General features: G+C 42.3%; 2 protein-coding genes across 2 annotated transcripts; both read left to right on the top strand.

Annotated features, from left to right (window-relative positions):
- The first annotated feature begins 9,367 nt into the window (after window positions 1-9,367).
- CALHM3 (calcium homeostasis modulator 3) lies at window positions 9,368-17,453 on the top strand. Its single transcript, XM_054983777.1, has 3 exons — window positions 9,368-9,654; window positions 10,775-11,030; window positions 14,106-17,453. Exons 1-3 carry the CDS (start codon window positions 9,368-9,370, stop codon window positions 14,586-14,588), a joined length of 1,026 nt encoding a protein of 341 aa, XP_054839752.1. The 3' UTR covers window positions 14,589-17,453.
- A 3,549-nt stretch (window positions 17,454-21,002) lies between these two features.
- On the top strand, window positions 21,003-25,177 carry CALHM1 (calcium homeostasis modulator 1). Its single transcript, XM_054984274.1, has 2 exons — window positions 21,003-21,551; window positions 24,725-25,177. Exons 1-2 carry the CDS (start codon window positions 21,003-21,005, stop codon window positions 25,175-25,177), a joined length of 1,002 nt encoding a protein of 333 aa, XP_054840249.1.
- The last annotated feature ends 748 nt before the right edge of the window (window positions 25,178-25,925 follow it).

Here is a 25,925-nt window from a genome sequence, read left to right as displayed (position 1 = left end):
ATGTTTCTCCTATTCTTCCACGCTAGTCTATACTTGCCCTGTGAACTGAAGGAATGTTGTGGGTGTGCATGTATGTATACATATGCGTGTGTGTGTGTGTGTGTGTGTGTGTGCATGTATATCAATAGATAGTATTTATTTTCATTTATAGACCACCTTTCTCACTGTGACTGTAAACAGATTACAAGTATGATAGAACTACTCAGTCAATCAATAAGCTGATTATAAAATATAATATTTGAATGGTAACAATATTTGAATTGAACAGTAAAGATTCCTGGTAAAACAAAGGTATTCAGTGAATCAGCAAATGTTGTAGACAAAATGCAACATTTGAGTCTACCATCAAAGATTCCCATTTTACAAAAATAATGCAGTGGGGTGGAACTGAAAAACGGAAAGAAAAAAAACATTATTATATACACAAATCTATGTCTATATAAGCACACATGTAGTGAATGAATGTTCAGTGTCTTACATAGGCCATTTCCACACACGTTGAATAATGCACTTTCAATGCACTTTAGCAATCCTTTGGAAGTGGATTTTTTGTTCTACACATGGAAAAGCAGTTCCAAATGTTCACTAAAGAGTATTGAAAGTGGATTATCCAATGTGTGTGGAAGCAACCAGAGTTTCCCACAAAGAATGCAGCCTTAAGCCATTCATGTCACTGGGAGATCCACCAGTGATGTCCAGGGATCTGAACTGCAACATAGACATGTCAAAGTACAAGGATTTTCCTGGGGGTGCCCTCGCACTTTCTTGGCTAATTTACTGGGAATTGTTTAAAATACAGGGATGTTACTACCCTGCCTTATGAGTGTAGTATGCGCAGATGATCTGCAAACCAAGAGACTCTCGAACAAGTCGCATAGAATTGAGTGATGAAGGCTATTAATCACAGTCATTGTAAAGTGCAGTAAGGCTGAAATGTGAGTATAAACAATCATCCTTTTGCAGCTACTAATAAATTCCAAAACCTGATACAAACTCATTTAAAACAGCCTTTCTGGTTTTTACGCATACACCCCACCCCACCACCACCACCACCACCCCAACAGCAGGAGAAAGGCTGAAAAGAAGGTACAAGGGGAAGCTTCTGGTTCAGATTTTTCCTCTGCCTTGCATACTTGTGTTATATAGTGAATTTTTACTGTTGGTTTGTGAATTTATCTGTAGGTGGTTGTCGGTGCAATCCTGTGGAGAGTTACACTCATTGACTTCAGTGGACTTAGAAGGGTGTTTAGGACTGCACTGTCAAAATGTTTCTCCACCGTATATCAGGTTCTGAAAATTCTCCAAGTCCTTCAAGTATTACTTGTTTTATTTTTATCCCATGCTTCCTCCAAGAACAGCATAGTTCTCCCTCCCCTGGAAGTTCCTCCTGACAACAACCCTATGAGGTAGATTGGCCTGAGAGAGTGGCCGTCGTCACACGGGCATCTCTTCCGTTAAATTTACAGCATATAGCGTCCTACCTGTTATCGGCACAGTAACGTTTCTTTGGGTCACCTAACGGCTCTTCGCGCCACCAGCTGTCCACACCGAAGCACTCTGTTCTGTTCTCTCTAACCGCGCAGAAGCAGCTCCTCCCCCCCTTTTTTTATTATTCTGGCGTTTAATTCCGCTATAACGGAATAACAGCATATAAACATTCCGTTAGAGCAAAACATTACGACCCTTTTGTTTTTCCAACGTTGAAATTATATAAATAGCCCTTTGCCCGCAGAAAACTCTCTGTCTAACGTGATCCCCATCGCTGAAGACTCTGCCATGGTGATTGAGTCATTTTTACTTCAGCAGAAAGTTTGCATTGTGTTATGTTGTTATGGCGTTATAAGGACATAATAAAATAAAAAAAGGGGAGTCGCAGGAAGAAATGGATTCTGGGATTGAAGGGAGGGCATAGGACGTTGCGAGGCGAAATACATCGATGTGAGGCATTCACACTGAGGCACAAAATAGCGCAACTATCAAGCACAAAGCAGAAGAGAGAAAATCGCTACAGTGTTGGAATAAGGTGGATGTTTGCCGGGAAATAGCGCCATTTTAGCGCTAAATAAAAGCCCGTGTGACGAAGGCCAGTGAATGACTCGAGGTGAGTTTCACGGTTTAGTGGAGGCTAGAATCCAAGCCTCCTTGCTCCTGGCCCATATACTGTAACTGATGTGAGCATCAAAGTCAGAATCAGATTATGTGATAATAAACAGCACTTATTTTTAAATGCCATAAGAATGCTAATCCAGCAACATTAGTTGGTTCTGGAATATCTGACAACTTAACAGATACACTAACTAGAGATTGTAAAAGAAGAGCAATGCTGTCAGATGGATTATTCAAATAAGGCACAGCAACACACTCATGCTATCTTATCCATGCCTAGTTTAGTGCTGGCATCTCCAGATTACTATTTGCTTGTCTTGCAATGCTGTCAAACTGGAATTAAAACTGACATTTGAGTTAATCTTCAAACACGGACAGGCGCTAGTTCCTTAGCTAGTTCCTTAGGGTGAAAATCTGTTGCGTCTGATTTTGCTAAGCACAGTTACTCCCCAAACCAGGCATAAGACAATTTTCAGTAAGTAAACCCTGAAAGGTCATTGTAGAGCTCAGCAAATTTTTATCATTATTTATGTGATTAAACTTGGCATTTTTAAATCTTAGGCTGGTGCTTGCTGTCTTATTGATGAAAGTAGGGAAGCCCACGTAACATTTTCTGAACAGTTGTGGAGAAAGCAACAACTCTTCCTATATGCAGTGCTTTCTGAATGCCCAAAGTTATTTGCATATGTTGTCCCATTTCTACAACCTTGGAAGGCCGATGAGTATTAGTAAACCTACATTGTAGGCTGGAGTTCAGATGGAGAATGGCTTGACTAAGCCTACCTATTGAATTTAGAGATAGTGTTGACAACAGGTCTGGAGAAAATGTCCTGTCCCCTTAACAAAGGTTTGATGAGTGGAAAAGGGCAGCAGAAGCTTTTCATGGCATGGAAGTAAATAACATCCCATTAAGCCTGTATTAAAGGGACAGGGCATTTTTTCCAGGCAGTTGGCAATCCTTTAACAGAAGCTTACTAGGAAATTTGGTGTAGTGGTTTGGTGTAGTGGTTAAGAGCGTGGGACTCTTATCTGGAGAGCCGGGTTTGATTCCCCACTCCTCCACTTGAAGCCAGCTGGGTCACCTTGGGCTAGTCACAGCTCTCTGGAGCTCTCTCAGCCCCACCCACCTCACAGGGTGTTTTGTTGTAGGCATAATAATGGCATACTTTGTAAACTGCTCTGAGTGGGTATTAAGTTGTCCTGAAGAGTGGTATATAAATCGAATGTTGTTGTTGTTGTTATTAAATTGTTTACCAGGTGATATATTTACCTGTATACCATGAAAAGCTTCAGTATCTATTAAAGGCACAGGTCATTTTTCTCCAGTCCTGTTTGAAATTCTAATACTCTAATGCATTTGAGTTAAGTACAGGGCTCATTTTGAGGGGGAACGTGCAGGAATGCAGTTCCGGCAGTTCCCCAAAGAGGTCACATGTCAGGTGGCCCTGCCCACCTGACTCTTGGACATTTGGGCCTGTTTTGGCCTGGATTGGGTCCGAAACGGCCCGGATCAGGCCTCTGACGGGTGGTGGATCACTATCCTGCTCAGCAGCAGCTTGATCCTGACCTTTTTGGGCCCCTTTTCAGCCATTTTCAGCCCCTATTTGCCATTTTGGGCCCAATTTTGGCCCTGAATGGCCAGGATTGGGTCCAAAACAGCCAGGATAGGTGATGTCAGGGTGTGTGGCATATGCAAATCAGTTATGCTAATGACACACTTCTGGTGATGTCAAGGGGTGTGACATATGCTAATGAGTTATGCTAATGAGTTATGCTACGAAGTTCCTCCAGCTCTTTTTCTACAAAATGACCCCTGGTTAAGTAGATTTGCTAACTTTGTCTGAGACTTTTCCAAAAATTGAAATATTGTAGTATCAGTACTAGCCTCCATTAAATAGGAGTCCAGGTCATACCTCCTGGTTCCTAAGTTTAATCTTCTATTAGTGAGAAGAATACAGGAGTCAAAGCATATTAAAAGTTTGGTAAAATGAAGCCACTATTTGTGTGGACTCTTGTGACCCAATTCAAGGTGGAGCAGCACAAAAATCCAGAAGACAAATAAATAAACAAAAGCCACAACACTTGAAATGTTTTGCTGCTCCTTGACACTAAACAAGAAAACAATTCATTATTTTAAGAATTTATGTCTCCGTGGTTTCTCCCCAAAGGGAACTCATAATGCCTTGACCATACAAGAAAGAAACAAAGACGGATATGTTTTTGATTAAAGCTTTGGTTACTTATAGAAAATTGTAACACCCAGCCCTCCCTCTCTCTCTTTCCTTCTTTCTAACATCCTTCCCAGATTGCACTTGGTTGAAGGTTCTTAACTCTGCATTAGCTGGTCCAACACTAAACCTTATGCACTTCATGGTATCTTAGTGTTCAAGCATGTTCACATTTAGGATTGCCAGGTGTCTGGTTTTCACTTGGACAGTCTGGTATTTTGGGGGACTGTCCAGGAAAAAGGGTCCCCAAATATCAGACACCACCTCCTTGCTTCGCTGTTCAGGCACTCAGCCTCTTGTGCAGTGCTGGCAAGAGCAGCCAGCCAGTGCACTTGGCTGACCTTCTGCGGCTGCCCAGCACCAGCCTGGGCACCTGGATGGCCTCCTGTGGCTGTGCACAGCTGAAAGAGTAGCCAGCCAGCCCAGGCACCAAGGCAGCATCTGCAGCATTCCAAGCAGCCTCCTGTGGCTGCACGGTCCTGGCAGGGGCAGCCAGCCAGCCTGGGCACCCGGGTGGTCTCTGTGGCACTCTCACTGCCCTTTTGTGGTTGCATGGCTTGGGCAGGACTGGCCAGCCAGCTTGGGCACCCAGAAGTGAGGCTGGTGTGAGGACGTCACTTCCGTTAGTAGCATTATCACACCAGCTGGGAGCATGTATGAGCTATGCAAATGCATGAAACTAAAAAAAAATAGTGCCACTTCCCCCCCTCTCCCCAAGGTCCGGTTTTATTCCAGACTCCATCTGGGAACCCTATTCACACAAGAAATAATGCATCCTCCCTTACCCCTCCCCCCAGCTCAGAGATATGATTCCAGAGCAAGGAAACCAAACATAGGGATGCCAGGTCCTGCTGGGAGGGAGGGAACTTGGTACTCACCATTTAGAAGTTCTTCATATGCACACAAAGTGCACACACACTTCCGGCACCAACGTGATGACAGTACTTCCCGGAGTAACATTAGAGCTGTCAGTCTCCAATGGGGGTGGGAGATCCTCCACTTCCATTCTGTGCCCCCCCCCACTGCCACTCACCTGGCTGGCGGGAGGGAAGACTTAGGGAATGGGCCCAGGGACAAAAAACCTCCATGGCCAGCACTCAGCCACTCTTCCGGAAGTGATGTCATTGCACCTGCCCAGAAGCATGCATGCACTTCACACACACACACACACACAAGAAGATCTTCAAGGTAAATTCCAAGTTCCCTCCCTCCCACCAGGAGGGCAAAGAGACCTGGCAACCTTAAGAGACGTCACTCTGACCTCCAGAATGCTCCTTCACTTTGCGCAGGGCCAATTCTTTAAGCATCAGCCCAAAGAGAAGCACAGGAGCATTCCTGGGGCCAGCATGATATTGTCACTCTTGGATGTGACATTGTTGGCCCCACTGGCAGCATGCCTGCTGCGGGCTGCCTGTAAGGCATTTTGCTTCCTGGGCCCGTTCCCCATGCCTTTCACCTCACTGGTCAGTGGAGGGGTGGGGGAGTGGAGGCTGGGAGCTGGGATCCCCTGCCCCCACTAGGGACTGGCAGTCCTACCCCAATGCAATGCCCAGGGTGCTATGGCACCTGCCAATACATTTCCTGGTGCTTGCCATGTGATTTTAGAAAGTGAGCAAGGCCAGGTGGTTTCGCCCAGCAAGTCTTCTGATTGGACATTAGAGATTTGATTGTGCAGATTTTTAAAAATTTGCTTTGGAAGCAGCTGCCACCACAGCACAAACACCTTCAGTGTGTAAGCTGCAGCAGTCATTTTGTAGCTGGCTCTGCCTTCTGTGGCAGCCACTTTGTGGCTGTGCCCACCACCCCTGTGTCAGAATACCAAAGGTCCCTGCAGCTCAAAAGCGTTGGAGACCTTTATTCTAGAGATTCAGAAAAGGGACCAAGACCTGAAGCATGGAAATTCACAATAACAAAAATGGTAAAAGACATCGGGCAAAAACTCCTAAAGGAGACATAGGGATATTGATTTGCTAAGGAGAGGGACCAGAAAATCAGGATTGTCTCAGGTAAATATGAGTATTCCCCTTGTCTTTAGTAAGGTTTGCAGAATATAACTAATTCACATCACCACCTTGTGGCTGAGCCTGGTGCATGTACAATGGTAACTGTCGCTGATACAATTTACCAGAAAAATACTGTTTAGTTTAGCTATTATTTTTATAACTTGACTTTTAAAAAAAATCAGGCCAGGTCTGAAAAGGGATCTGAAACTCTGAAGGGAAAGCTTTCCCCTCTCCAAACAGCATTGATAAATACTGCCCTAATGAAATATAGGAGGGCTCTGTACAAATGTAACCTACCCATAGGCTTGAGAATGAGGAAGCCTAGAGTTTTATTGTCCCACAAGACAGTAAAGGTCTACAGACTCTAGGCTGACAAATGTCCATGACCTCTGGTAGACTTGTCAAGAGGTACAAATTTGCACTCTGCTATCAGCTGAGGGTTTAGAAGGAATAAGACCCTGCCTTCTAAAATCTAATTGGGTAAAAGAGATAGTTATTGCCTTCTTAGAAAGTGGAATAACTGTTTTTCTCTTGATTGTTAGAATGTTTAAGTAGTTCTCTTCCATAAACTAGAAAGTGAGTACAGTTCTTGAAAAATAAGCTTTAGAACAGATATAGTTGAAACAAATGCATAATATATTGTATAAATGAGTCACTCAGTGCAAGCTCCAGTCCGCTGGAGCAAGGAGGGGGGGGTTAAAGTTTAAAGCAGTCCCCACGCCACTCACAAGCGGCAGGGAGGAACATTTTAACCTCCCCTTGCTCCAGCTAACTGGCGAGCTCTGCCAATCAGCTGGAGCAAGGGGGGTTAAAGTTTAAAACGCTCTCCACGCCGCTCGCAAGCAGTGGGGGGAGCATTTTAAACCCCCGTTTCCATGCCCCTTGCTTGCAAATGGCACGGAAACTGGCGCTGATGGACCATGGACCAACCAGTCCACGAACCAGGGCAATCCATAAAAAGTTTGTGGTCTGTGAAATGCGATGGACCACGGACCAATGGCCCGTGGTTTTTCCCTGGCCTGTGCCCACCTCTACAGATTAGTATTATTAACTCATTCTTTTTTAGGATGAGGTGGTAAAAATCCAAACAGATGTTTGAATAGCTTGGCTGATGTTCATGTTCCTAGACAGATCTGTTGCTCTTCAACAAATACATATTATGGGGTTTAGAACAGCCACTTTATTATTCGCTTTAATTCTACCCCCCTCCAAAAATAAGGAAATACTGAAACATATGAACAGTGGGTCGTATGAAATAATCAGACTTTGAACAAAGCAGCTTCATATGTTCAGGTCTCTTCCTCCAGAAAGACTAATCAAAGGCTAAGCCTGAGCGTTTTTGGTAAATGACACTGGAGCTGGCTTCAATGGCTAGAGTTAAGCTGATTGATTTTAGTATTCATTATGCTTTCTATTGATTTTTAATCTAATTTTTTGCAAGACTGCTTTAAATTAACTGCCTGCCTTGAATGTTTGGGTGCTTGTGGCCTATAAACTTTAATAAACAAGATTACAGGTAGGCCTTACTGAGAAGATTCTAATTTCATATCCCAAGTCAAAGAAGTCAGCAAAAAATATCTGCAATTTCTGCAATAGAATGCAGTCCAAAATGAAGTATTTCTAAATATTGATTTGGATTTCAAAGAGCCCTTAGACAGGAGGGCACATATGAAGCAAGCCACTGTAATCCTGATTATATGATATTATTGTATGCATCATACTAAGTGTGACATTAGAAGTGGACTGGTAATAGATAATCCCTTAAGAAAAGAACCAAAGAATGAAGGTGGGAAAATGCAGGAAAAATATTAAGGGACACAGTTCTGTGTGAGCTAGAAGTTGCCTCTCCTAATTGCTATGGTGTAGTCCTGCAAGCTGCAAGCCAAGGCTTCAGAATCAGTTAATAGCATCACTCTCACATGCTTCCAAATCAATGTTTATTATATAGTTACTTGTGGACCCACCTCCTAGCACAGTAGTGCCCCAAATTTCTCCATGGGTCTTTAGTAAGATCTGGGATTCTGGAGCCATATACTTCCAAGTTTCTTTGGAATCCAAAAGTAATCCATGTCTACCAGAAGCTGCTGTACCATGTTGCACCACGCTGCCTCTGCCTGACGCATTATGTGACAGGTGAGATCATAGGGCATTGGATCTCACACTGTGAATAACACTTTCTCATTATGTCCCATCCTTAGAATCTTACACAGCTGTCAGGCAACTACATGAAGCAGATTACAGCTGGAGAAACTTGAGAAACTATAATATGGGACCATATAGCAATGGTAATGTAAAGGAGAAAATAGGACCCCCCCATTTTTAGTGTCTCCCAACTCTGTATGTTTTCTCCCATCTAACATAAGAGCTGCTGCACTGAAGTTGCCTCTCCTAATGAGAAGCACCAGGGAGGAGATCAGTAAACAAGCTATCTCATTTGACTAGCCTGGTTTTTCACATTCACCAGTAATGATTCATCATTGGACAACACAGGGTGTCTGTGCATGGGAGAGGGAGGGGGAGAAAAAGAATAGCTTCTGGCCATCTGAAACGATTGCTTTCATTCTCTATGGTACACCAGTTGCAGCCCCCCCACAGGAGAATAAATACTGCACCATACCTGCAGGCTGCAGCTGCTTGTCATACAAAAGAGGTCTGTGGTTGGAAAAAAGGGGGGGAGGGAAGTGCTTTTAAAAGCAGGACTTCTAAGCTGTCGGTCTCAATCCCGATCCCACAACATGTGGATAAGAAACACAGCTGGACCAGTACTGAATAAGGAAGATTCTGAATGTGAAGCCAAGAAGGTTAACACAAAGGCAGCAATGTTACTGTGAATGGGACACAAGAGAAAAGGCCATCTGTACAGAATTTACTGGCACACTGTTTGCTCTTTCTGCCTATTGTCTTCCCAACTTTGAACTAAACAGACCAAATAGAGCTTGCTGAAACTGTGCCAACGAAGCTACCAACACTAAGACCAGTTAGTACTTCAACCTGAAACAAACAGGAAAGCCCCACAGCACGCACAGCACCATGGATCGATTCCGGATGATCTTTCAGTATTTCCAGTCTAATTCAGAATCGGTGATGAATGGGATTTGTGGACTTCTAGCTCTGGCTAGTGTCAAGATTTACACCTCCTTTGATTTCAACTGTCCCTGCATCCCCCAGTACAATATGGCATATGGCTTGGGGATAATGTTTATACCTCCCGTGATCCTGTTGCTCTGTGGTCTCATTGTCAACAAGCAGTGTGTAGTGGCAATCGAGGAGTGGAAGAGACCCACTGGGAACAGAAAGAAGAACATGGCTATTATCAGGTGGGGGATTTCAGTCAACATGTAAATCACTTTCCTGGTTTCCTTGCATGCTGTGTCCCCTTTCCCTTTCTTTCCCTTACTTGTGGAATCTTAAGTTCCTTTACGTTAACCATTTAAGACTGGTTTAGATTTTCAGAGTAAAAGTCTAAGTCTATCTAGCACACACTCTTATTTCTGAACCCACAGAGCTTTAGAGGCTGTATATAACAGCTATCATAGTAGGATAACCAATTCTAAAAGTACTTCTTTATGGTCTAATGCAAGATGTATGCGCATTGAGGATAGTGTCATATGTTATAATTAAGTGATATTTCAGCGACTTATGCATCCACTTTTCACTCTTCTGTTTATGAGTATCTGATGTAATATTAATAAACAGCAGTTAGAGGTCTAAATAGAGGCATGCATAAGATGAAAACATATTTGGTGGATCTTTCTCCAAATGTTACCCTGGAAGTGTGAAAATAGCGTGCAGATATGCAGGCAACTTACTCATCTGTTACTGCTGCTTGACCATAAACTCTGGAGCTACCAGGGATTATTGAATATTTTTTCTTCCATGAATGTATCTGTTCCAATGATATTCCATATCATTAGCCATCATCACATTCCGATGAGTTCCAGTGATGAACAATGGGCTATCGGAGTGGGAAGGAGCTGTTTTATGGGGTTCTGCATTAGACAAGAGAGGAAACAAACACTTCCACCTTTTTTTTTTGAATTAGTTTATTTATTTGTTTGTTTTTTTGTTTACTTATTTTCCTGATTTCGGCCCTATGGTGGGGGCAAAATGGCTTACATTACTCTCATTTTATCCCCCAACAATCCTGTGTTTATAGGTTAGTTTATAATTTAACATATATCTATCATATCTTTCTGTGGCTTTTTCTCTTATAAACTGAAAATTTTAATCATGACAGCTAAATTGATTATTTCTGCTAACCTTTTTAAAGTCTTAACAAATATAGTATGCTCTTTGCCAAGTAAAGAATTATGGCTTTCGGAAGTTTGATTTTTTCACCTCTGTTTTTGCTTGTGCTAAGTGAATTAGGTTACCAACCAGAAACCTCCCATCTTCAGAGATATCAGATCAATTAATCCTTCTCTGTCTAACACACAGGTACATTTGTTCCTCCATCCTGCAACGGGCCATGATTGCACCCATTATTTGGATCATAGTTACCCTCCTTGATGGGAAGTGCTTTGTCTGTGCCTTCAGCAATTCTGTTGACCCTGATAAGTTTTCGGGTTTTGCCAACATTACCCCTGCCCATGTGCAGCTGTTGCTCTCCAAGGTTGCTTGCAAGGAGGATGAGCTCATGAGGAATAACACTTCCCGCAAAGCAGTGTCCAGGTACCTCCGATGCTGGTCACAGGTAAATGAGAAGCTTCTGAAAGGCTTCTGTTTGTTGCAATACTGTGGAGCAATTTGGAACCATTTGTCTGCTTAGGTATATTTGTCTGCTTAGGTGAGAGTAGCACTTTACTCAAACAGGAATGTCAGTTCTTTGAAAGCATCAAGTCCATCTTTAGAATATTCTCTTGGATACTTCTAGATATCAGAAATGTTATGTTACTCATTGGCTGCTATATTCTATGGTAGGAATGAGCAGCATATGATCCATGGGAGACAGTGGGGGTCTACAGGAAGGATAATTAATTGGGAAACTTTCCTCAGATCTAGATCTCTTCCTTCAGTATATTATAAGCTTTTATAAGCTTGAGCAGGCTGGTTTCCCCACTCCTTTGTGTACTGTTTTTGTTTAACTGATGCTCAACTACCCTCAACATGCCGAGCCTCCAAAGGTAGTGAGAGTGTGCTTAGTTCTCATCAGATCAGTTTAGGAATTGCTTTTTAAAAACATTCTGCATACCTGAGGAGTCCAACTTGATTGCCCATTGTTAGGGAATTCCATTTGATCGTCAACTGTAAAGCTGCTACAAGAACAAGTAATTCTTGAGACACTGGCCATGATTCAAATTGGAACCCTATTGTGTGAAGTGGTTACGCCTCCTCACCCCATACCACTTTTCTAAACTGCAATGGCCCCAGGAAGCTGGAAGTACAGACGGCTACATACAAGTTCCCTCAAATGGGCCAAAAGTGGCTTCCTGGGGCATTTCAGATTGGGGAAATGGCGTAAAGACAGAAGGTTTAAGCCCCTTCCCTCTATATGCTGCGGTGCCCATCCAAATCAGGCCCCTCATCCTCCTGGGAATTGAGCTCCGAGCACAATTTTCACAAGGTATGTCTGATGAAAAGTCTCCAGGGCAACTAGACTGGAGATCTCCACCTGGGAAGACACAAGGATAATATAACATAAGACTGTTCTCTCAGCTTGTCTTACCATGCAGGGTGCTATGAAGATAAATGAGATAAGCATTCTAAAACAATTTGTTACCTACCATTGTATAACCGTAATAGGACACTGGAGTTCTATTATTTTCCCATACTTCATGTCTCTTTCTTTCTGCTCTGCACTACCTCATTGTGCTTCTCAAAGCTGACCCAAGGATTTTTGGTGTAGTCACTGTTGCGAGTGTCCACAGTCATAATCAGTGAGTTGTCATTGCAGAGCGTCGATTCTGAGCAGCTTCCACTTCCCTCTCCCCTCTTTTTGCCCTTAGATCCGGTTTACACTCAAACAATTTTGCTTTTAATCTGGCAAGATTTAAATTCTCTCATTTTCTAGTTGATGCTGCCGCCTCCCTACTCCTCCTTCCTGCACCCTCCTTCCTTCTTAACTTCCACCTCCTCCTCTTCATGCAGCATCTTCAGTTGGGATAAGGAGGAGGTGGGAAGAAAGATTGTGGCAATACAATTAAGCATCTGAACAAGCCATCTTCAATCTCCATTATTCCCTGTGGGGAAAACTAGGGGAGCTATTTATGGGGATAAAGGTGGCATTTTGCAAGCAAAATCCACCAAATTTGCAGGGGAGATAGTCCTATCTGTCCCCTAAAGACCTCACAAGTTTCAGGGAGAATAGACCTTGGGAAAGGATTGATCCATGGGTTTCCCCAGCTCCTATCATTTTCACAAAAAAAGGGGCAGTAAAAAATGGGGCAGCTGATGGCACCTACTTTAGGGGCTTCAAAATGACCTCCCCAAGGTCCAAAATCCACCAAATTTGCAGGAGACCTACTTCTCACTGTCCTCTAAAGACCCCCCCCCCCCAAGTTTCAGGGAGATTGAACCCCAGGAAAGGCATGATCCATGGGTTTCCCCAGTTCCTGTCATTTTCTCTTCACAATAGTAAAAAACAGGGCAGCTGCTGGCACCTACTTTGAGGGGCTTCAAAATGACCTCCTCAAGGTCCAAAATCCTCCAACTTTGCAGGAGACCTATTCCTCACTGTCCTCTAAAGTCCCCTCAAGTTTCAGGAAGATTGAACCCCGGGAAAGGCATGACTGATGGATTTCCCTAGTTCCTATCATTTTCACAATAGTAAAAAACAGGGTGGTTGATGACACCTTCTTGGCGAGGCGGGGGAGGAACTAAAATGGCTCCCTAAGGTCTAATCTCTCTGAAACTTGGGGGGTCTTTAGAGGACAGTTATCAGTTCTGAAAATTTTGTAGATTTATTTTGCAAAATGCCACCCCTGTCCCCCTGGATAGCCACCATATTTTTCCCCATAGATAATAATGGAGATCGGAGGTGGCTGAGGACAAACAGGCAGGAAAGAGTTGGTTCTGGCTGACAGCAAGGAATGCTGTTGTGGCTTCTGACTTGGGGATTGCCCATCCCCCTTTGCATAGATGCCCTGCCTTCCTGGCATGCCAAGCTGCAAGTTCTCAGCAGAGGTGTGGAACCCCCATTTTCAGCCCCCCCCCCCAAACCCGGCAGGTTCCCCCCCCCCCATATGTCCAATTGAGTAAACAAGTCTCCCTCTCAGAAAAGCTGCAGAGGAAGCATGCGTGAAGAGAAGGTGCATCATGGGATACCATCTCTCATCTGGGAGGAATGGGGAAGAAACGTGCCAATCTGAGCAAGGGATCAAGTGCAGTGTAGCCACATTGTGCGAGCGAACAGGAAAGCGACAGGGAAACACGTGCAAGTGCATTCACGTGTCATACATATGTAATTCGTCTCATGTAGTTTGGCTCTGGGTTATTTTTAATTGGTGACTATTCACTTCTGAGTGACCTTCTGCCTATCCCTGATTTTGACCAGCTATAGTTCTTTTAGACAGGGACCTCATCCTTCTTTTGATCTGTACAGTACCCAGCACTGAATAAATCGTAACTATCGTTAAATCAATATAACTAAAAAAAATCTATGGGATCTTTCTATTGCAGAGTATTGGACTAGAGGATCAGAAAGATTCTTTGCAGGATTATTATTCCATGATATCCTAGCAATAGAAAATTGATGTCTTCCTAAAAATGAATTGGGTATTGTTTGCTATAAAATTCACAAGCCTCTGTTTGTATTTCCTTTTCCCCCTAGGCTCTTGGCTGGAGTATACTATTGACGCTTATAGTGATAGCTTTTCTTGCCCGATCTCTCAGGCCCTGCTTCAATCAAGCTGCCTTCCTGCAGACTCGCTATTGGAGTAACTACATCGATATTGAGCAGAAGATATTTGATGAAACTTGCTGTGAGCATGCTCGAGACTTTGCACACAAGTGCATCCTCCATTTCTTTGAGAGCATGCAGAAAGAAATCAAGCTAAGGCGATTCAATGCTCACAAAGAGGAAGAGGAAGGCAAAGAAGGGGAGAAAGATCACTTGCGAGGAATCACCAGCGAGGAGCAGATGAACAAGCTCCTTCAGTCATGGTACTACAGCAAACCACAGCTGGATCTGAGCCAAACGACACAGCGGCAATGCCTGAGCACAGACAGGAAATCTATGCATTTGGTAGACACCATGACTAATAGGTGGCATCCCCAGCCAGGGACCACAACTACAAGACAAACAGATGTTTAAAAGGAAACTGGCAGCATTGATGTGTGCCTCTCTCATAAATACCACATAACATCTCTTAGGAAGAGAGTTACCAGCTCAGGAAAAAAAATTGCCTGATGATCTTATTTATATCTTACTGTTCTCCCTATTGCGGACCCAAAGCAGCTTACAACATCATTTCCCCCTCCTCTCTTTTATGATACAACAATCCCACAAGTAGAATGGTTAGAATGAGAATGACTGGCCCAAGATCACCAAGTAAGTTTCCATGGCAGAGTGGGTATTGGAACCCAGGCCTCTCTGGTCCTAATCCAACACAATAACCACTATAGCATGGTGGCAGTCACCACACCACACTGGTTCTTGTGCCTTAAGTATAAGCTCAATAAGCATGTGTAACTGTTTATGGCAATGGAGAAGCTAAGCATATCATCTGCTAATATCCACACAAACTGTTATTAAAGGCACAAGATAGAAGCTCGTTAAAAAGAAACCATGGCATAGCATAATGGCTGAGGTGTCGGTCTAGGATCTGGGAAAATCCCCACTCTGCCATGGATGCTGGGTGATCTTGGGCCAGTCATACACTCTCAGCCCAACCTACCTCAAAGTGTTGTTTTGAGAATAAAATGGATTAGAGGAGAACAATGAAAGCTGTTTTGAGTCCCATTGGGGAGAAAGGCTGGATATAAATGGAGTAAATAAATAACTAAACTATATCACAGCAAAGGTTTGAAAGGAAGATCAAATAATCAGAGGCAATAAAATATTACTAATGTATAATAGGCTGTAGGAAATCCTTCAACAGAAAGAACTATTTTCTAAAAATCCAGCAGAGATTTGTAAGGTATTGATAAAAGTCTCTTTTGGTTACCTTCTGTCTTTAAATAAATAGTTCCTGTTCAAGCTACAAAAAAGGAGAGTTTGAAGCAAGTAGATAGCATAGCACAACATAGCACAACAAATGTTCTAATCATGTGTACTGGGCCTAGCAACGATGCATATCAGAAATGTATGCTAACCATATACAGACAATCACTATTTCATCTGAAATGGGCACCACACATATTTTCTGCTTCAGTACATGCTACACTGAACAATGACTTGTTCAGTGTACATGTTCACATGTACTGAAAATGAAAATAGGAGGGTGCACAATTCAGAGGAAATGGTCATCTTATGTATTGGGAGGATTGTACATAATGCACGCTTCCTGTGTACACAGTTGGATACGCTTATATGTAACCACTTCAAAGATCACCTGTGCAGAACAATGATAGCCCAGCAGCTCCATTTTGTAGAGAAATATCCAGTTAGGATATGTTAGATAGAAGGACTGTATTGTAGGGAGGGGGGGGTCTCAAACGTTTCACTAATGAGTTAGGGACCATAGACTTCACCACTTAGTTGCCTGACATACTTTCTGTTGCTTTAAATATATGATCCTATGAGCTACCTGTGCTTCATGTGGTCTAATGTCAGCCCTAGAATTGCTGTTTCAGCATTTCTTCAACTCTGTATTGGATTCTTGTTAATGCTCTGTCTTTGTAAACTTGTGTTTATTTACTCTATGGCATTGTTTATGGAAATGTCTTTGAAATTGACTGTACTAATCTTACACTGTATAAACTGCCCTGAGTCTCAGTGAGAAAGGAGGACTATAAATCTTATAAAATTAATTAATTAATTAATATTTGGTGGTAGATGCTATTTGCCATGGTTGGGTAATTACTAATGCTAAGGTTGTTAACATTAGGTTGTTTTACACTACTAATAGAAAAACTTTTCTGATATCCACTCTATTTTTGTTTCCTTCCAGTTTGCAACCACTGGTTCTTGAACCCACAATCCTCTGTAGCAGGGCTTTTTTTCAGCTGAAGGGCAATCTAAACTCCCCTCCACGGAGGGCAATCTAAACTCCCCTCTGTCTGGAGATCAGGGGGTGGGGCCACCAGCCATGTGACCATTTTCAAGAGGTTCCAGAACTCCGTTCCACCACGTTCCAGCTGAAAAAAAGCTCTGCTCTGTAGCCAATAGCTCAACTCCATGCTTTGAGGCTCTGAGATATCACTTTAAAACCAAAAATATGGAGAAAAGCATTTGGGAGGGGGGCGGGTTCTAGTCATTGGAATGGTGAGATATATTCTTTGATACAATTGCAGTTTGGACCAGAGAATAAAAGCACTAGGAGAGGGAAGTGAAAGAAGAACCAGCTGTGGATCATGTATCAAACTGGGCTGTGCATGCATTGAAAGTTAGAGAGCCTAGGAAACATGGGATGAGATGTATGTGCTGAGCTGAATTCATAGGAGGAAATGAGAGTCTATGTGGTGATGATGCCCATTCCATTCCCTAAAATCCCTTTCTTCTGTTTCTAAAATGGAACTGTGTGCATGTGTCACAAAGCCACATAATGTTGTTGGCAGGCTGGTAGGAGGACCATGTAGCTGTGAATAGCATAGGTACCCACAAGTCTGCTAAACACAATAGTTTTGGCCAGTTAGCATGAGCAACCAGCAAATGGTCCACAACACCTCTGGATCCTGGGAACCCGGTTGACCTTGTGTGAGGGGATGGGTTCTATCCTCTCCCCCAAATTCCCACTGGAAATAAACCAGTAGGTTCTATAATTCAAATAATATATTAAAAGGACCACCCAGCCATTGGCTCTTTGTTCTATCCCTGATGAGCTGGAGGAGCAAGGAGGAAAGCTGGATCCTGCTGTTTGCCACACTGGTCCCAAGATATTTTAGATTAGGTTAGGGAATGTATTTGGCTCATTTGATGCATTTATATTTTGATTGCTCTTTGCCTTTGTGTTTTGCCTGAGTCAACTGACTCCTGTGCTTTCTGTGTTGGTGTCAAAATAAAATCCTTTTTCTTTTATCTGGCAAGTTGTTGCTACATTTATTTGAGCATTCACCCACACTCGCTCATTGCCTGCTCAGTACTACTACCTCATGGGAACGTTAATTGTCCTTCAGAGTTTTGTTCACAGCTCTGTAGCTTATTGCTAAAGTCATAACTGAACATAATAAAATGAGCAGAAGCACTTGTCTCAGAATCAGCTGCTGCTGTAATCACTTCTCCACCCCATTCTGTGACTTTGTCAGCTCTTTCCTCTGCCTAGGGGTACCTCCCTTTGGAAACCACAGAACAAGAGGCCCATACATCAGTAAGCATTGTGGAGACCTTGGGGCAGTCACAGTTCTCTTAAATCTCTCTTAGCCCCACCCACCTCACAAGGTAATTGTCATGACATAACAACACACTTTGTAAACTGCTCTGAGTGAGCGTTAAGTTGTCCTGAAGGGCACTATATAAATTGAATGTTGTCGTTGTTAGTGATTTCAGATATAAAAGAAAGGAATATGTGAGAGATAATGTAGAATAATACACATGTAGAAGAAGGGTTGGCCTTCCTACATATGTGCCTGTATTTATATTATATATGATAATGGTGAAAACATACCTTTCTTGGATGTTTAGATCAGTGGAGGACAGGGTACTGACGAGTAAATTAATACAGCATAAGTGGATAGAATCTTCAGCAGTGGATAATGATGGTGAGGTAGAATCTATGCAGTGATCCTTGACATGATAGAAGAGTGTTACAATTATGCCTTTATTTTCACTTACAGAAGGTAAGAGAGTATGTATTCACTGGCCTGACCTGGTCGGCCTAGGCTACCCTGATCTTATCAGAACTTGGAAGCTAAGCACATTCGGACCTGGTTGGTGGATGGGAGACCATCAAGGAAGTTCAGAGTCTCTGTGCAGTGGCAGGCAATGGCAAACCACCTCTATTTGTCTCTTGCCTTGAAAACCCTACGGGTTTGCCGTAAGTCAGCTGCAACTTGACTACACTTTCCACCACCACATGTATTCAGTGGACCAACTACCTCTGCTCATGAGATCAAAAAAACACATCACTACATTATTTGGGGAATGCATCTTTGAGATTACTGTTTGCAAATATTCATGGATGTAGAACAAGTGGCCAAATTATCGTATGAAAAAAAATCACAAAAAATGCACAACATGAACTCAAGCACAACTACATTTTATTGCTGCTGAATCTGAGTGACTTTGGGGGCAATCCCAAGCAAGTCTTCTCAGAACTAAGTCCTGTTTTATTCAATTGGGCTTACTCTGGGAAGTGTTCTTAAGATTAAAACTTTTGTTACAAAATTTACACCATTTTAGGGGGAAATAATACACACTTCTTTACAGCAATTTTTGCATCAGCTGCAGAAAAAGTTAAGTTTTTTATTGTCAAACTCTGATTTTATTGTGGGAATAAAATTACTGAATATATTGCTAAGAACTTTTATGTTTTTAAATGGGGTGGGGGGAATCCCTAAATTAATTCAATCACATTGATGTCTATGTTTTTGCTGCTCTGAATATATACATGGAATTAAAGATAAGATGAAGCACATTAAAACTTTTGAAGAGACCAAAAGTAGATTTCTGCATTTTTAACTGCAGCACCTCTGTGGAAGTTTTATTCAATGGATGTCTTACAATTGTCACACATAACCTCCCTCTTATACTTGGGGACTGTTTTAATTTAATGTTAAATGGAGAATAGAGATCAAGTATCTGTCCTTATATATTCCCCACATAGTTTAATCAAATTGGCTATTTTCCTAATAAGTAGGCTGCTGATGAGTTAGATGTGTGTCCAATTTGCATACTGATTTCCATAGAAGGATATTTTTAAACTCTTAAGCAGCAGAAATGTACAAATGCAAAATGAAGAAAAAGCCATTTTAGTTATTAAGTAAGGCAGTGATGCTGGACATTTAGTTTCCAGCAGAGACTTGTTGCTAACGCTGGAAACGTCACTTGTACCTCTGGCTTTATTTATTGCTTCTAAAACTGCTACAATGTTTCAGCAATAAAGAATGATTACATGATTTGATAGATTTCCTGTAATGTTATTTTGGAACTCTGAGTTCGGTGATTCATGTGGATTTCATGTTTATTATGTCTCATATTGTCTCTTCTCCAGAAAATCAGCTTCTTGTTCTCTTCGTCTTGTTCAGTGTTGTCCTCTTTCTCCTCCTTTTTGTTAACAGTATTTCTTGTAGATTTTTACTGCTGCAATATGCTGGTCTGTGGAAAATTGTTTATCAAAAGAATTAAATAGTTTTTTTAAAAAAAATCCTGTTCTCTTTGACTATTGTCTGTATTTGAAATAAGATAGCTCAAACCCAATTCTGTGCAATACCATGAAGCATTTTACTATGTGAGTTCTCCTTTAATGTCCCCAGCTCACAGCTCATTGCCTGTTCCTCCAGTCTCTAGAACCCACTTTGTGCAAATCTCTCCTCCCTCACTTCTACATCACAAGCCTGCCTGATAATGTGCTTTCTTCCCAGGATAATGGTATCAAATCATAGGAAAAGAGTGAGCTGGAAAGCATCCAAGCATGTTGCTTAGGGCCTTCGTTGGATGCAGGTTTGTAAAATCAGCTTCTGACTAAAAGATAGCACTTCCAAGAAGAAAATAAAGGCAGCACGGCAATGCTATGAGACAGACAGAACCCTGGGGATTTTTTCTTGGTTCTGCTAAAGTGCAGTTTCACAATGTTATTCAGATCATCCTCAATCTGTGTACTGAAAGTTTTGCATTCTTGCCATGATAAGTAGTACTATGCTGTTGTACTGATGTAGAACATTTTACCATGAAAAGGATTGTCACTCCTGCTCCTGAGTCATATAATACAGCCCCACCCAGAGTTCAATATACAGATGAATTTTGGAATTTCAAAAACAAAGAGGGGTTGGGAAATCCCTGTGTTCTTTTTCTGTTACCCGCATCTTCTTCCACAGCATGGATCCCACCCACATTGATCTTTGCATACTTGAGCTCATTTTTCTTTCCCAGGTAAACTTACAAAGGTGGGGCACAGCTGTCCCATTTTCTGAAGGCTGTGGGAGGAGCATGCTGCATTTGCAAACAGACTCGCAGTAATCAGAGAGATCCTTTTCCTGTTCCAAATAAAGACTGCCAGCTACGTGTTCTAAAGAACTAGTCAGAACCTCTATTTCCACAAATACGCACCATCAAGGATCCAAGGTTTTTAGAGAGAGCGAGAAATGGTCTTCTCAAACAGACATGTATCAGGTGTACCAAACCAAGACACTTGTGACAATGGCACATTAATAACTTTTTACAGGAGGGGATGCAACGCAGACCAAGTCAAGCTGGGAGGATCAGTGATTCATTAGTAAGGTAAAGATACTGTTGTTTTCTTTAAGTGACAAGGAATAAATACGGGGAAACATTGGGTAATTTCACAAGCTGGAACAAATAGAGACAGTGGCAAGACAATACTGAAGTTTGTTTTAAAATTTGTTCCAAGAAAAAAAGAGACAAGATCTCTACTTCTATTGTGGTAAAAGTGTTCAGAAAGTGACAGACAGGATGGATAAATTCCGAATGATCTTCCAGTTCCTCCAGTCCAACCAGGAGTCATTCATGAACGGAATCTGTGGCATCATGGCTCTTGCCAGTGCACAGATGTATGTGGCTTTTGATTTCAAGTGCCCATGTTTACCAGACTATAATCTGGCCTATGGGATGGGTATCTTGTTTGTGCCACCTCTTGTCTTGTTCTTACTGGGCTTCGTGATGAACAACAATGTCTCCATGTTAGCAGAAGAATGGAAAAGACCCACAGGAAAACGGCAGAAAGACCCTGCTGTCTTGCGTTACATGTTCTGCTCCATGGCGCAGCGGGCCATGATTGCTCCTGCTGTCTGGATTTCTGTCACACTGCTTGATGGAGAGTGCTTTGTGTGTGCCTTCTGCACCTCTGTGCCCATAGAGAAGCTGGGGAATGTCAGCTACACAGGCCTATCTGAGAAGGCAATGAGAAGGATTCTGGCCCAGATTCCCTGTACAGAAATTTACAGTGGACAGGAACTTATAGCCAGAGAAGTGGCAATCAGGTACCTGCGCTGTATTTCCCAGGTAAGCAAAAACAATGATTGCAGGAACTGCCTTAAACCAATTTGCTGTTAGAAAGATGGCATCTTGTATGATTCGAAAGAATGAAAGTACACCAGATGGGTGAGGCAATTGTGCTTATTTGTAGTCATACATCATGTTAGCATGTTTCATAAAGAGAGAATCACCTCAACTTGCAAGAGCAAGGTGTAATTATTTACTGTTGGGGCGGGAAGGGGGAGCTGTTGTTCTCATTCTTTCTTCACAGACTATAAACTGTTGCACAGAGGATACTCTTTTCAACCTATAGTTACTACTTACACTTCTTAAAGTGTGCCTGTTCTACAATGAGAGAGTTCACACATACAATAATCCCACAAATATTAAATCTTGATTGCTTATTCTAATAAGCCCATTTTTGGTAAAATACATGAATTACAAAAGACAGATGGAGGAGGAAAGATTCCTATAATTAACTTGCTGCCCACCAAAATCATCCTGCCATATTTTATTTGCCATGCAAACACAGCCAAATTTATATCTAATGAACCTAAGCTAAGACAAGCAGATAAACACTGTCCCTTCCGGTAGTTGCTGTGTTCAGTATATATTTGTTCCCTGCATCTTTAAAAAGATGCAAATTCCTTCCAGGTTTCACCTGGGAATGATGTAAAAGCCACTCAAAAATCTGATTTGATAACTAGTGTTCTCATCATACTGGTGGTTGGATCACCTTTTAGATTGGGATCACGTTCCATTTGTCACCCCAGTTTGGGGCATACCAAAAGAAGAGATGAAACATGAACTTTTAAAAAAAAAATCAGACTAAATCACTATTTTTCACTAAATTAGAAGAATTCAAACTGGTTTCATTCCTTAATTTTATCTTTAGTTTGTGTAGGATAATCCTGCAATCCCCCATTTCTAGTCCACATGTAATGGATCTACAATCTAGTCCACATGTAATGGATAAGTGTGTGGTGACTTTGCTGCAAGCCACATAACTATAATATTGTTTTCACCTCATTCACCTCCATTTTGAAAGGCTAGTGAAGTAATGCTTAGAACATGGGCACAAATACATAGGAGGAACCTGCTAAGTGTCAAGGCAAAATCCAGGGAAGCCCCTTAGCAGTTTCCTCTGTAGCTCAAGTCTCAAGGCAAAGTCTAAAGGCTTCCTGTCCAAAAGGTGTCTCCGTGTGTGGAAATGTGTGAATTAAAAGATATAAACCTGGTATTACTTTGTCAGTGCATTCCTAGGCAGAGTTACTCCAGTCTAATTCTGATTTCAGTTGAAGTCTAATTTCAATGGGCTTAGACTAGAGTAACTTCTTAGGATTACACTGTGTGTATGTTACTATGTTTATGAATTTAAAATTAAAATCCCCAAATTTATTTACTTGCCTTCTCCCCAGTAGGGACCCAAAACAGCTTACATCATTTTCCACTCCTCCACTGTATTTCCGTAACAACCCTTTGAAGTAGGTTGGGCAGAGAGAGAGTGATGGGCCCAAGGTCACAAGTGAACGTCCATGACAGAGCAGAGATTCAATCCTGCGTCTCCCAGAACCTAGTCCAGCACTCTAACTACACCACACTGGCTGGCAAGCTAAAATCTAAAAATGAATTTGAATGTAAATTCGAGATTTGAATATTTGTATATTACCCCTCAACCAAAGACAAATACTAAATAAAAACTGGTTCCCAGGACAGTATATATCATATAAAACAATTACAATTATAATAATAAAAGATAAAATTCTTAGAAAAATTAAAACAACATAAGATAGAAATTAAATATAACAAAACAAATCATACAACCATAAATCAGCACAGACCATTTTGAAAACTGGGTAGGGAGAATCATTCCCATAAAAGCTTGGAAGAACATACAGTGTTTATCTGGCACCAGAAAAACAACAAGCCTGGTGCTAGGCAGTCATCCAGGAAGGCCCTGCTTCGCCACACAAAACTTATGAGCATAAACTTTGAGTCAGGACTCAGGAGTAGACATGGGCACAAACAGAAAAAAACCAAACATGGTGTTCGTTGTTCGTTGCCATCCACGAACAACGAACAATGAACACTGACGAACACAAACATGTTTGTTGTTCATGGGGCCAGCAGGCTCTCCTGCAGCCATCAAGATCCCTACTGCACCACTCTCAGAAACCCTACCTGAGCGGGCAGCAGGAAATGTACCAATAATAAATAATAGCTTGGCCCCAGAGCCTGGCAGCAGCCCTGGAACTTGAAGGGGTAAATCCCTACTGCATCACTCCCAGAAACCCTACCTGAGTAGGCAGCAGGAAAGGTACCAATAATAAATAATAGCTTGGCCCCAGAGCCTGGCAGCAGCCCAGGAACCTGAAGAAGTAGATCCCTATCCCACTACACACAAAGAAAATTCCAGCTCCAATGCACTCACCTTGTCTCTCTAACAGCAGCTGTCTCTCCCTGAAAGCCAGAGCTGGGAGCCCCCATCCCCCCTGGTCTTTTCCTCTTGTAACAAATTGGGAGCTCCAGTCCACATTTGGAAGGAAGACCTGCCTATCAAGCTAAATTGGGTTTAGATTGGGGTTTCCAGGGCAACAGCAGGAGTTCAGACAGAGTTCAGACAATCCCTGCCTAAGTTGCTAAGGGAATTGATTGCAGGTGCCAGGCAGTCAGGCTTGACGAACAGCAACAAACAGCAACGAACGAGGCTTGCAACAAGCACCTGTTCGTTTAGAATGGGGCCTCACGAACAGCTTGTTCGCAAACAGCAGATTGGGCTGTTTGTGGTTTTTTTTAGTTCATATTGCTGTTTGTGCCCATCTCTACTCAGGAGCCCCAGAATTAATCTAATAGCCAATTCACATATAACAGCTGCCCCACACAATTTTCTGAGTCCTCAGTGGATACATAGCTGGACAAAAAATGCTTTAGCCATCAGTGAAATTATAGTATCATAGTATGACTGCCTGTGTGGAGATTCTGGTTTTCACAATAAGGCCTCCAGCATGCAACTGTGTTTGAGTCATGAGCCTGATAGAGGCCCCACAATTAACAATTTCCCCACTCAGGCTGCTATAGCAGCTGTAAGATTCCCTGAATTCATCATTGCAATGTCTTATTGTGCCTCGTACGGCCTGGTGCTGATTTCTATCCTGACTATTTCCCCACTATGTTATGACTAGTTTGGTTTTCCCATTCAGGCAATGGGCTGGTCCTTTGTGCTTCTGATGACCTTGTTGGCATTCCTTGTTCGATCTTTACGTCCCTGCTTCACTCAGGCTGCCTTCTTGAAGAGCAAGTACTGGTCGCACTACATCGACATTGAACGCAAGCTCTTTGATGAGACCTGTACAGAGCATGCAAAAAGCTTTGCCAAAGTTTGCATCCAGCAATTTTTTGAAGGCATGAACAAGGACCTGGGCATGGGCCACTCACACTTTCCTGAGAAGGCATCTTCAGAAGCTGGGGAAGAGAAGGAAAAACTATTGGGCATTATGGATCAAAGGACTATGAACAAGCTTCTGAAGAACTGGCATAAGTGTAAGCCCCCACTATGCCTCAACCAGGAGGTGCTACAGAATGGCTGGATGGGAGAAATCATAAACCCTCATGTCCCCAGGAAAGAGTATGTCACCTACTACAGCAAAGTCTGATGATGGACTGTGAGTGAACAGAAAGCAGGTAACACTGCAGAGAGCTCGTTGGGAGTACTTTTTGAGCAAGGAAGTCCTGCAGTAGGTCAGATATCATGATGGCTGCATGCAGGACACCTGTCCAGAAGAGTTCTTCATTCCTTTTGAATGGGAAGAAAATAAAGTCACTAAAATGGAGTAAAACAAGCAAACATGGAACATACATGGAATCAGTCCGAAAAAAAGAAGATGCTGGAGAGACACCACAAATTAGATGGCTGCTGGGATCAAACTAGACTGATGGCAAGACTAAGACGTGGCTCAGTGGTACATCTTATAGGCTCAGAATTACTTTTATTAGGTTTGTTCCCTGTTAAATCAGGAAGGATGGATCATCCCTCTGCCTTTGTCTCAGCAGCAGGTGTAGTCAAAGTCAGATTTAGAAACCCTGGCCATTTACAATGATCCTTCCCATAAAGGCCACCTGCCAAGTCTTCAATAATTATGAAAGACACAAAGCAGACCAAAGTTCTAAAGAGAAAGGCACAAAAGAGGTAAGACGGAAAGCTGTTCATGGCCAAACATCTATTGGTGGCATAGCAGAAGCTTTGGGTTTAAACCAGAAGCAGAAAACCAGTATTTCAAAGTCACTAGAGGGCACCACAAACCAGCAAGAAAGTTACAGTACCGATAGAGGAGCGTCTTTCTTTCTTTCTTTCTTTCTTTCTTTCTTTCTTTCTTTCTTTCTTTCTTTCTTTCTTTCTTTCTT

This window comes from Eublepharis macularius, chromosome 6, assembly GCF_028583425.1.
Source record: "Eublepharis macularius isolate TG4126 chromosome 6, MPM_Emac_v1.0, whole genome shotgun sequence".
Classification (NCBI taxonomy): domain Eukaryota; kingdom Metazoa; phylum Chordata; class Lepidosauria; order Squamata; family Eublepharidae; genus Eublepharis; species Eublepharis macularius.
The sequence above is the reverse complement of the archived record's forward strand: the minus strand, read 5'-3'. Positions and strand labels throughout refer to the sequence as shown.